Genomic DNA, 13,402 nt, shown 5'->3' with positions numbered 1-13,402 from the left:
GACGTTGGGCGCTTTGGCGCCGTAGCCGTCCCGCCACCTCCTTTGCGAGCATCACGTCCTCGCAGAAGGAGGTGACTGCATACCATTCTCTCGCCCCGGAGCATGGCTTCTACCAGGCCCCGACGCGAGAGGTCTCCGCCACCGATGGCCGTTGTGAGAACACGGCGGTGCTCAGTCCAAGCTGGGCACACCTCCACCGTATGCTCCACCGTGTCCTCCGGCCGATCCGCACAGAACAAACACGCGGGCGTATCCTCCACCCAGATCCGATACAGGTACCTGCCGAAGCAGCCGTGACCGGTCAGTAGCTGCGTCGTCCGGAATGAGAGGACGCCGTGACGTCTCGTCAGCCACACCTCGAAGAGGGACTTACCGCCACTATCGTGGCGTGCCCACGTTAAAAATCCTTTACGTTAACCCCGGCTCTATCAGCGAAATTCTATCTAAATAAGTTCAGTATTTTTTGTGTTAACAAACCTATTATATCTTTCACCAATTCGATACTATTGTCAATATTACTAAGAAGAAATAAAGGTTGGTCTGGTTGCCTGCCTACCACTTCGGGGATTAAGGCGTTGTGTGTTTGTGTTTTTAAGATTAGTAAAAGAAAGGATTTCTGTTCTAGATTCGTAGAAACCAGTCCATATGGCGGCGTATGCAATCCCGAGTCAGCGCCTTGTATAGGCGGATTCGCCCGACTCACAACCCTGGTGAGGCAGAGACTGGCAGCCGAGCCGGACTCTTTACTCCTCAACGGCGGAGACAGCTTTCAAGGAACCATCTGGTACAACATCCTACGATGGAACGTCACTCAGGAGTTCATGAACCTGATTCCACATACTGCCCATGTAGGTATAATGTTTTTATACTTTTTTTCCTAAATTGACTGGACATTGCACATTTATTTAACGCCGAAGCTGTCAAGAAGTAATATACTAGTTTCCAGATGCTTTTCGTCTATGTAATATTTTTTCCTAATGTAAATAAATGCGAAAAAGAACCCCATTTTAACACATAATTAAAAATATGAAAATTACAGCAATTGGTTTCTCAGATGTTATGAATAATAGTGGGTATGGTTATCTCCCTCTTACGTCCACACGTTTTGACAGTGACGTCATAGTTTAAGTCGTATAATACAGGTGTTATGAGGCATTCGCCTTCCTTTCAGATGCTTATAACTGATTTTTTTTTAATAAACTTTTATTATTTTGTCATTAATCTATAATTTATAATTTTTCATTTACCGTCAATTTCCTTTGGATTAAAAGCTCATACGTAAGCTATTCTTGCTTTTCCTTTAATGTTAACGAGATAAAACTGTCTGAATTAAATTGTCTACAAACTGAAGTGAGAATAATAAACTCAGCGCTTTTTTTTATTTTGGAATTTTCAAAAACTTCAACTCAATTTGTTTCCTTAAAGTAATGCTCGTAATTTGACACACAAACTTTTCACGTACACTCTAACTGATAAATATGAACACATGTAGACATTCGAGTATTAGATACAGATATTTACTTTGACAGTAGATTGGTGACACATTATTCGAAGGTATTTACTAAACCATTCAGAAGATGCAATGGCAATAGGTGAAGAGCATTAGCTCTAGACATTTTCAGAAAGGTTTTTGAGGCAATCATTAATATTTTTAAAAGCTTTTTTTAGTTATACCTGAATACAATATTCAGTTCCAACAGGCCAGCATAATTGTGTCGACTGCTGAGGGGTAATCATCACTAGTCAGTCGACATTGTTTTGGCCCACACTCCATTGACCATCAGGTGCAATGAGATCTTGCCGATTTCGTATAAAAAAAAAACAATAATGCAGACCGGACTCTTGTACTTATATAAGAGTGGGATAGTGTTATTCCTTATCACCAGTCCTCTTAATTAAAATAAAACCTTTGTACAAAGAATTGTAAGTAAGCATTGTGTTTAATATAATTTTCACAAGTTTTGCGTTTATAGTTCATTTTATTATTTTTTATTTTTGCCGACTTCGAAAATGAAAGACATTCTCAATTCGACTGTTTTTATGCTTGTTACCTCAGAACTTTTGACTGAGTGAAATGATTTTTATGTTTTTTTTTTTTATATTTGGTGCTTCCTGTGTAGTCCCATATAAATTTTATTGTTGTTAAACCCTTGACTTCTGGGATACATCATAAAACTCTTAAAATGTTATCGTCAACGTATACTGAATTTTACTAACACAAAAAAAAACTAAAAAGTTTGTAACAATTATACCGACTTCAAAAACCACTAAAAATAAAAAATAATTAACATTACCTATATTATACTGGTTACTATTTTTTTTTAAATAAAGCACTTTTGTTAATTGAATGGTCTGATAAAGAGGTTCATTAAACATTATTATAACTAGGTAATATACGTTTATAGTAACATAAACAGAGCGTATTAAATTACAAGATGGCTGCAATCTTAGAAAGTTAAACGCCCACTACCAGGTGCGCTAGGAAACACTACGGCAATAATTTGAGACAAGGATTACGTACGTCAAATTAAAACGGAATCTCGTAATAGAATATAATTTTTTTACCGCATAAGATTTTATATAATAGGGTAGTTTCCTATATTTGATTTAGTTTATTATTTTACTAGCGACCCGCCCCGGCTTCGCACGGGTGCAATGCTGATACTAAATACACTACAGAAAAACTGTGAACGTTGTATATAAAAACACAGCGCTCGCTCTGGCTTCGCACGGGTATAACATAACAAAATAACAGTATTTCTCCACTATTTAATGGATGTTATTATTATACGTATAAACCTTCCTCTTGAATCACTCTATCTATTAAAAAAAACCGCATCAAAATCCGTTGCGTAGTTTTAAAGATTTAAGCATACATAGGGACAGAGAAAGCGACTTTGTTTTATACTATGTAGTGATATGGAACAGAAAATAATATTATGACAAAGAATTTTTTTGTGTCATAAATATTAAAATTGGTTGGAAAATAAAGCAGTTATTCATATTTGAAATATGAGCAAAAGTGGTAGCATGGCAGGGTTATCGCGCTGTCCTTTTATCACTCACACAGCGTTATGGTCGGTGGCACTGGGTGACGTCACATTTCAATATTACTGAAATTTGACAACTTTCCTTTCCACCTGATTTCAAAGTTTTATAACTTATTTATTATTGCGAGAATATAATTTTCTTTCCGATAGATTTTGGATGAAATACACTTTCGACAAATGTATTTTAAAAAATGACAATTCTCCTATTCTGGATTTTGCTACCAGTTCTGCTTTTGTACTGTAAAGCCGTTTTAAGGTTAAAATATGACCTCTCCAGGAAATCCTCTAAAGATACGCATGTTGAGAACTTCATCTAAGTATGTGAGTTCATAATCAATTCGGTGATTAATGAGTAATTTCGCAACAAACTTTAAAAATAATTACAACTAATTAAAATAAATATAAATTCTAGTAAATATTGAAAAAAATATTAACTTCCATATTTATAATTGAATATAGAATAAGAAATGTATCCAAACATAAATTTAGACCAAAAGTAAATAATTTATTACTTGAATGTCAGTTTTAAATTTATATAGACAGCTTTTCATTTCTCTCCAATTTAGAAGGAATTTATTATTCAAAGATTCCTGGAATAATAATGACTTATAAAGGGCAAACGACGCGTACATTGACCCCGTAATGTTCATGAATAGACCTGGTAACATTTCAGGAAACAGAAATCAATAGTATCCTCCAAGGATTACGTAAATTATCCATGAATCGTTTTTAATACTATTATTATTCCATTTATTTAGTTCATAATGTTACCATTTCCTATGTCTGCTAGATTCCAATAGCTCTAAAATATGAAACATTAATATATTGGGGTACCAGCAAAAAAATCCCTAAACACGTAACGTTTTTATTAAAAATGTAAAAGAAACTTAATTGAGGATATAATTTCATTCCAGGTTTTAGGAAACCATGAGTTCGACAACGGAATCGAAGGCGTTCTGCCGTACCTCGAGCATCTCAACTCGCCGGTCGTGACTGCTAACATCATCGATGATGATGAACCGACCATCCAGGGGCTATACGAACCGAGCATCATTGTGGAGAGGAACGGACGAAAAATCGGCATCATTGGAGTCATTATTGCATCTACCAATGTAAGTTTGTTACAGTTCTTAATAATGTAAATTCACGTAACAGAATCTATTACATTATAACTAGCCATTCATGCTAGACTAGAGGTTCCCAAACTCTTTTTCTCATAGACCACTATAATTTTTTTTTAATACCGGTTAGCCCCTTTCAGCTAAATTTCTAGTATATTTCCCACAATATGCAAGTTTTTATAAGTAACAGTCGCTCAGTTTTTTTTTAAATATCGGTGCCTGCATTAATAAGTGACATCAAGCCAACATTTTAGTTCTTTACGATCAAAATCGCTTACGAATTGTGAACCCCCATTTTTAGGTCATGCCCACGTAGACAGACCCCTTTAGTATTGGTGAAATATTTTTCTAAATAAGTTCAATAGTTCCAGAAATAAGCCCCTACAGAGAAACAAAGTTAAAAACTTTTCCCCTTTATAATATAATTATTATATAAATTTTGATCTTTGACAGACCCTGGCGTCTACAGGAAGACTAAAATTTACTGATGAAGTAGAAACCGTGAGAGCAGAAGCACAGAAACTCCACGATCAAGGAGTTAGAATCATCATAGTGCTCTCACATTCTGGTATAGACATAGATAGGTATGGTATTAGGATTTTATACATATTTACTAGTACCAGTAGCGAAGTGTCCATACGAGTATAACTCAATACCTGCCACCTTCCGTTTATATAGAATTTACATTGAATTTAATCATCATTAGAAGAATTTTCAGACCGCATTTATGAATGTTTGTACCCAAATGATGTATCAGGTACACTTTCAGAATATTTGGACCAAGGAGCCACTTTCGCCACGGCTAAGTAATGCAGTAATTTGGAAATAAGTAGACCTTGTTGACAGTAAACAAGAATCCATCATTGGATATATGATAGATATATGATGATAGATAGATCACTAATGGAGTTAATCAAACTATTTTTTTAATTTAGATCGATTAATAATCCATGTTAATTCCATTAATCCATCAAAATGTAGTTGACAAAGATATATTGACTGTATTTAATGAGACACGTACTTATTCATAAAAAGAATTCACTTTTAAAAACACAAGCAACGGAACTTATGAAGTTAGTCCTCTATATAATTTGAATTTCGAAACATTTTAGAGAAATAGCTCTGCACGGAGGCCCTCACATAGACATAATCGTTGGAGGTCACAGCCACACGCTGTTATTCAATGGTGAACCTCCGGAAAACAGTGGATTCACACCACGAGGTCCATATCCCGTTGTGGTAGAACGAAGTGGAACACCGGTGAGATTTTGAATACACATTAATAACGAGACGAATACGGCGTCATATTAAAAGGCAACTTCTCGAACAGACGGAACACCGCCCAGATTTGTAATGACAAAGCAAAGTTCTGTATTGCACTGATCTTATAATAAATATATTACGTATACGTACGTCGTACGGTCAGCCTCAAAAGTACTCGAAAAAATTCAAAATTTCAGGTCGTTTTTAAACTTTTAGATACTGTGTAGAAAATCACAATATCACTGCCCGACCCGGGGATGGAAGCCGAGACTTCGGCCAGTCGTAACGTAATACAACTACTTCACCGAGCCAATCAGTAAATTCCATTTATGTGTAAATTAAGGGACACGTAAATTAGGCATAATAATTAATCTCTGTTTTTCGCTTCAGGTACTAATCGTTCAAGCTGCCGCTCACACGCAATTCTTGGGTGAAATCAAACTATTCTTTGACGATGAAGGGAACCTCATTAGTTGGGATGGACATCCACATTTCATAGGAAACGAAATTGAACAAGGTAAAAAGATGGTTAACAAATTATGCGCAAAACCTTAACAGCGTTTTATGCTAATTTTATCTTATTCATCATATTCTATGGGATATAGTAGATACATATAACCAACTAATGCAATCACACTTTCCTAAAATTATTTCTAAGCCGGGACGAGCTTGTCACCGTTCGGGCCTAAATTCTGATCTTCCAAATTCTAAGTAAAAGACTCTGATATGCTTTCGTATGTATATTATTCTACAAATTCTATGCCAACTCAATACAATTATTTTCCAGCACCTGATATTCTGGAAAGAATTAAAGTTTACCTACCCATCATCGAAGAGCAAGCACGGGTTGAAATAGGCACTTCGTTGGTGCACATGTCGGCTCAATGCAGATGCGCCGAGTGCAACCTTGGTAACTTTATTTGCGATGCATTTATGAATGCTGTAAGTAGTTTGAATATCTCCACTATTTCCATAAATATTTAATCATTTATTGTTTGTTCTACGAGGATCAGATCTCATATATTTTAAATAGTTTATTTACTAAGTATTCTTTATCCTGGAGCAGCATTTAATTACTTAAAGGATAAGCCACGATCTCGCCATTCGAACGGCACCGCTCGCGGTTTTACATCACCAATAACAAGTGAGTGAGACCGATATATAGGGGAATAGGAAGGATGCTTGATACACAGAAATGTGGATCACGCCAACGTATCGCTTAATGCACCACTCCCCATTTCAGTCCGTTATTGTGGTTGGCCCTTGGACCTAGTGCTTTTTTTTTAGGACCTCGCAGTCAGCACCGTAGGAAACTTGAGAATGGGATACTTGAATCCCCAGCTAAGCGACTGCAGGGACTTGTAGGAAAGTTGAGAGTGTATTCCTCTCTCTCCATAATAATCTATATATATATAAAAATGAATCCCTATTTCCCTTGGTCAAGCCATCACACGTGAACGGCTGGACTTATTGCAGTATTTTTTTTTTGTTGTGTTTGTTATTGTCAGGAGAAGGTTCTAATAAAATTGCGCTAAATTAGTAAATTTAAGAAAACTTAAAGAAAATATTAATTTTATATAACTGTCAATTGTTTGAAATAACTGTCAGCGATTGACAGAATGCTCCCTGCAAATTCATACTTAAGGCGATACCTCAAGGTCCATTTTCATACATTTTGTTTCGGCTTTAATCTGGGTAACTAAACAAGTATTGGCAAGTAAAGAATTTAAATTCACGTCTAGTTAGTGATTAGTTCTCGCAGTTGAAAGACATTAATAATCATGGATATTTCTGCCTTTAAAATTTCGTCATATTCAATTTTAAAGGCCGAAATATCCATGATTATTAATTATTTTTACGTTTTTCTTTCAACTGCGAGAACTAATCACTAACTAGACGTGAATTTAAATTCTTTACTTGCCAATACTTGTTTAGTTACCCAGATTAAAGCCGAAACAAAATATATGAAAATGGACCTTGAGGTATCGCCTTAAGATGGGACAACGTCTGCCGGGTCAGCTAGTCATATTAAATTTTAGTAAAGAGTATATTTTATTTTTTCGGATTTCTTTGGAGGATTGCATTTTCTCAGACATGCTAAAACAGACGCTGTATATCGTAGAAATATTTTAATTTCTAGGTTATGGATCGAGCTCAAGAAGACAGTTGGCATTACGCGCACTTCTGCGTGATGAACCAAGGGTCAATAAGATCAGATATTGGTAACGGTGGTAAGTATTATTGAGTTATTACAATTATTATTTTATTTGAATGACGATACGAGCTTGCCTTTCCCCTGCTAGTAAGCGATACGACCGCCCATAAACAGTAGAAACACCATCTAACACCTTGAATTACAAAGTATTGTTTGGTATTCCATGGCGCTCGCCATACTGAGACATAACATGTTAAGTCTTATGGCCAGTAGTTACACTTCAATTTAAATACTTTGTGAAGTAGAACTTAATAATTAAATAATAAACATCATTTTGTAATGATACGGATGACTATATAAGATGTTGGTCAAGGTTTCACCCACGTTAAAAGTGTTGGTGTCTTCATATCCTTAGCTGTAATGTCTACCATTAAGATTTAAAAAAATACTAAGTTTTCACTCATCACATTTTTAACCTCGAAGGGGTAAGCAGAAATACAACCAGGGCACCACCATTTCCGCCTATGCGTTCTATCCCATGATATGATCAGGTAAAGCTTCAAAATAATATAATTATTATTTATTTTACAGCAATAACATTCGAATCAGTTATACTGTCGACTCCATTCGAAAATAACGTCGAAGTTTTCGAACTAAGAGGCGATCATATTCTAGAAATGCTAGAATATTCTGTCGCTAACATACCGTTTGCCGGCGCGAGGATGCTACAAGTTTCGGGTATGTATTAAATTAATTCTAAATTTAAATATTACACAATTCTAAATTCGAATATACAACCACGGAGACTTTAAACGAAAGAGGATAGCTTATTCATAAAGTTTTTTTTTATTAAAAGACGATGTAGCATTTAAAAATTAAGACTGATTTGGTTCATGATATTTTTATTCCAGATTTAGTGGGAATAGTTATAATACCTATTGTCGTAATGTAACATTTTGTCATCATTCTTACTTTGATTGCGATGACGTTTCCTTGAGTTAAATGTACTTACATTTTGGCAGTCGACATAAATCAAATTTCCCTAAAATGAATGGAATAAGGATTTCTTATGTTTACACGAATGTTAGACATCGAAATAAAGCTATATTCGGGTTTTATCGCCGTTTCGTTTCGAAGACTGCAGCCTTAATTTGGTATAATAAAAATGAATATTTGTATAATGTAGGTAGAACTTTGACCTTTCGGACGACCAACACCTCAGCCCCGGTAGTTGCAAAGTCTTCGACACGTCGGGGGAAAATTATTAAAAACCGCGATAAAATCCATAAAACAGTTTTATTTCAATAAATGGAATATTCAAAACCATTACATAAAAATCACGAACCGGATTAAGTGGTTTTAAATTCATTCATCAATTCAAAACATTTTTCCATAAATTGATATTCAATGTACTTCAATTTCATCCATTTGTTATCCCCATCCATTCTGTTATGGCGAAGGTATATTACCCTCAAACTAGACCTTACAATAAGGGTCATGTTTTATTATAATTGTACATTTAGTTGTGAATTTAATATATTCAGTTATCTCAATTTTATTTAAACAAATTTAACAAGTAACTTTAATCGAATTAATTTTTTTTTGCTCTAAAATTAATTGAATAAGGCTATCCAGTAAATATTGCATACTAATCAAGAATCTAGTTGTTAAGAACACTGCACTATAAGGCACAGAAGTTGCCAAAACTATAGTCCAAAAACGCCGTGCATCAAAAATCTCATACGGCCAATGACGTTTTACAAATAGACGCGTCATACACTAACAAAATGGCACATAAAAACGGCGCACTATTTGCTTTAGTCACGTACATGTACATATAATTACAAATTGGCTCGAAGAAGGAATAAAAAGATGCAGCATACATTCGTAAGAAAGGATATATTATATACATCGACAGTTACGTAACAACGTTAGTGCCGCACGCTCATTGGCTGTCAAATCAGGCAATTACCTTACTTTCGTCTTGCCAGTATTGAGCTCGGACAACGTATCTACGTAATAAAAATATCTTAGCATACGGCCACATGAATGTTTTTTTTAATGTTGCAATTAAATCCAGGGCTGCGGTCGATGTTCGACGGCTCTCTGCCTGTCAACAGCAGGGTTGTCAACGTGACGGTCCGCTGTATCGAATGCGACATCCCTAGATACCAGCCATTGGAACTGGACAAGTACTATCGAGTGGTCACCCAAAACTTCATTGGAGAAGGTGGCGACGGTTTTTCTGTGAGTTTTTATGATTTTTATAGTTACGTAGGTTTTTAAGGTTTTAAATGGTTTAAAAAAGTATTTTAAAAAGTAACTTCTTTTTTATGAACATGTTATAAACATCTCAGATGACTTAATTGTCAAATATAAAATTTATTGCTTACGTAACGAAGATAAGGAAACCTAAACGAAGTTGGCAATATAACCGACACTATATCTATGAAGTTAACTTCAAGATTTATGATTGAGGACGTGAGCTCTGGAAGTTCTAAACCATACAAAATTGTGATAATCAATTTGGATTTTATAGGCACGCGATTTTTTTTATTCGTTCACCTTAAAGTGTCCTTATTGCACCTGATGGTAATTGGAGTGGGGTTCCAATAGAATGTCGACTGACTAGAGATTACCCCTTGACAGTCGACACAATTATGCCGGCCTATTGAATCCGGATATACACAGGCTGATCCCAGAACGAAAAAAAAAAATCTAATCCAGCATTCCCTATATTATCGGTCGCGACCCAGTGTTGGTTCGTAGAGGAATATTGGTGTCGTCTGAAAATAGGACAATACCACGACCGACTGGGCCAATAGCCATGGGCCACTGATAGAGGCGAAAAATAAGTATTTTTTTATTGAAAGAATACACTCAGTCCTATTAATTAAGTATTAAAATTACTTCAAACAACCAAGAAAAGGGTCAACAATTTAAAAACTTTTGATGGGTCACAGGGCAATCAACTTTAGGAAAAGTGCCCTAAAATATTTATCAATACAATTTATTTCGGATAAATTTAATTTACTGCAGCGTAGTCGTATTACAGTACGACTGCAGTGCTGAAGACTCTGCTTCGATCATAAATCGTAACAAACATAAAAAAAATACAGTCGAAATGAGAACCTCCTCCTTTTTTCGAAGTTGGTTAGAAAAAGCACAAGTTAAACGGAAAAGCAAACTCCGGCTAGCGGGTAATGGAAAATAAAAAATAATATTAAAAATCATTATTATAACTTGTTAACTTTTCTTTTACAGACTCGCTAGCTGTCTTATCTTAATTTTGTAACCCCTGTATAAAGTTATATTTATCGATACAATACGAATAGCTTCACATTTTATGCACAATTCGATATTATCATTATATTGCTTCCATAATGAATAGAGTTAAATAGTTTTCGTGTTTACGAGGTATATTGTTTTTTATCAAAATTTCTAACCTATATGAATTATACAATATTGAGTACAATTAATAATTTATTTTTCGTATTAAATTTAATAACGCGTCGTGATATATTTGCGGTAACACATAGTTAAGTTCGTCAGTTCTCTCACCGGGGGTGTAACTCAGTGGTAGAGTGTCTGCTTCGCATGCTGAAAGTCCTGGGTTCAAGTCCCAGCACCTCCATGAATATGTGATTTCTTCTTTATGTTTTATTCTATTTCGTAATGGCCCGTCAAATCACGTCATAATAATACGTATGCCTTGTAGTCCCACAAACTTATCTGGCCCGGTGAGAAAGTCGCTGTTGTCACATTTGGTCTTGCCAGTACAAATAAATTTTGCAATAAAGTAGGTAAGCCAATTGATGTAAAAAAAAAAAATATATGAATACTAATAAACCGATTTTCGGCCGATGCTAATAGTTTCGGAGAAATGCGTGGACAAAGATACATACATACAAATATATGTACATACTTACAAAGACTTGTATATTTGTTTGGCAGCCTTCACAAACTATTATATATAAGTATATTGCAGTTCTAATAATAATAAAATGCATAGGTAGGTGCTAAATCGATTTTCTTTTTTGAGGTCAAAAATGTGAAATTATGCACACATTATCTGTATACCTGGACCTGGCATTAAACACCTGGCGACTTGAAAGACCGTTAGTAAAATATTAATTAAATAAATAAAAAACATATTCCTCGAAAATATTTATCATTTAACAACAATAATTATGATCATCTACATAGAATGTATGGCGAGTGTTCTCTAACTGGAATACTCCAGCTATTCTAAAGTCACCGGAATTATTTGACTCATTAGTCACTCATCATCAGATTCACTACATTCACTTTCAATGTCACTGGCTAAATTAATGATGAAAGGTGTCGTCTAAGTATACATCCTTGCTTCTATACTCGTTCTCAAGTTTTTTACGTCATTGCAGTGCTTTTGCCATTCATTCACAGTTATCTTATTGAAGGCTTCTGCAATCAAAAAAAGGCATTTCAGAATTTGATTTTTTTATACTTACAGCTATTCTATTAGCACGTGCGAAATAGTGTTTACGTGTTATTTATTTTTAAAAGCCTGCAACACTAATCTGTGGCGGCAGCTACGCGTTCATACTATTTTTCGAATGGTATTATAGGCGTAGGAAGACGATTTTCTTCCTTCTTAAAATGTAACATTCTTCGCACCATTTTCTAAAGCGTTCAGCATTTTTCGCTAGCTATAACAACTAAACGGAAAATAAATACATAAAGCAAACAAACAATGGCAGTTATGTTAGCGAATGGCAGGCAGATTGACATTTCAAAATGACGTCGTAAGTTCCTCTTTTGGCTACCGGGCCAGATAAGTTTGTGGCACTATCACGTAATATAAGCGGCGATAGCCTAGTTGGTTGTGGAACGGTCTGCCGAGACGAATGTCCGCAGGTTCAAATCCCAAGGGCACACAACTCTGATTTTTCTAAAAAAAAAATTATGTGTGTATTCTTTGTGAATTATCGCTTGCTTTAACGGTGAAGGAAAACACCGTGAGGAAACCTGCACATCTGAGAAGTTCTCTATAGGAATTTCGAAGGTGTGTGAAGTCTACCAATCCGCACTAGGCCAGCGTGGTGGACTAATGCCCAATCCCTCTCAGTAGTAGAGGAGGCCCGTGCTCAGCAGTGGGCAAGTATATAATACAGGCCTGATATTATTATTATTTATTATATCACTTTGCCCGACAGGGAATCGAACCCGAGGCTACTACCGCAGTCTTAAATATAATTACGCTACAGAGGCAATCATGAACATAAAACGCTGTTTAAAGCGCTTGGCTGGGTATAATAGAAATACAATTAGCTGTACTCTTGGTCTAAGAGTACAGGGTAATCTAATTTTATTATCACCAACTAAGCGCTTTAGAAATTAAATTCTGTATCATTATAAAATTGGGCAGATATTTTAACTATGACTTGCGGACGACCAACACGTTTGCCCCGCGACCAAGAAGCCTGCAGTCTTCGAAACGTCGGGAGAAAATAAAAATCGACGATCCCTACGTATAGTATCGAATCTGCAAAATTGCATTTTGCGGATTCACCTTTTGCGTAGGGACTGTCGATATTTAAACGGTCCTTATTAAAATGAACTGCATTTATTTAAGACAATAACGATCGAAGTGCTTATCGCCATAGTAATAAACACTAAACAAACGATGTACATTCGGTCTCTACGCAAAGTATTGCATCTGCAAAATGCAGTTTCTCAGTAAAGGCCAGAACAAAACTACCCGGAATCGGAGGGAATGCATGAAAGGATTAATGAAGGTTGAGGAAGCGCGAGAAGTATGCCAGGACCGTGCA

General features: G+C 35.6%; 1 protein-coding gene and 1 non-coding gene across 2 annotated transcripts; both read left to right on the top strand.

The window, feature by feature from the left end:
* Positions 1-596: 596 nt before the first annotated feature.
* LOC119192820 (apyrase-like) lies at positions 597-9,836 on the top strand (the record flags this gene model as incomplete). Its single annotated transcript, XM_037446577.1, has 9 exons — positions 597-848; positions 3,965-4,162; positions 4,625-4,755; positions 5,284-5,431; positions 5,825-5,951; positions 6,222-6,376; positions 7,575-7,665; positions 8,181-8,327; positions 9,670-9,836. Coding segments are annotated over 9 exons (1,416 nt in total), but the record flags the coding sequence as incomplete, so codon positions are not given.
* Positions 9,837-11,151: 1,315 nt separating this feature from the next.
* On the top strand, positions 11,152-11,223 carry Trnaa-cgc. The gene has a single exon. It is a non-coding gene; the product is annotated as a tRNA-Ala (tRNA).
* The last annotated feature ends 2,179 nt before the right edge of the window (positions 11,224-13,402 follow it).

This window comes from Manduca sexta, unplaced genomic scaffold (genome assembly GCF_014839805.1).
Source record: "Manduca sexta isolate Smith_Timp_Sample1 unplaced genomic scaffold, JHU_Msex_v1.0 HiC_scaffold_3229, whole genome shotgun sequence".
NCBI lineage: Eukaryota > Metazoa > Arthropoda > Insecta > Lepidoptera > Sphingidae > Manduca > Manduca sexta.
This window is presented reverse-complemented; position numbering and strand designations above follow the sequence as displayed.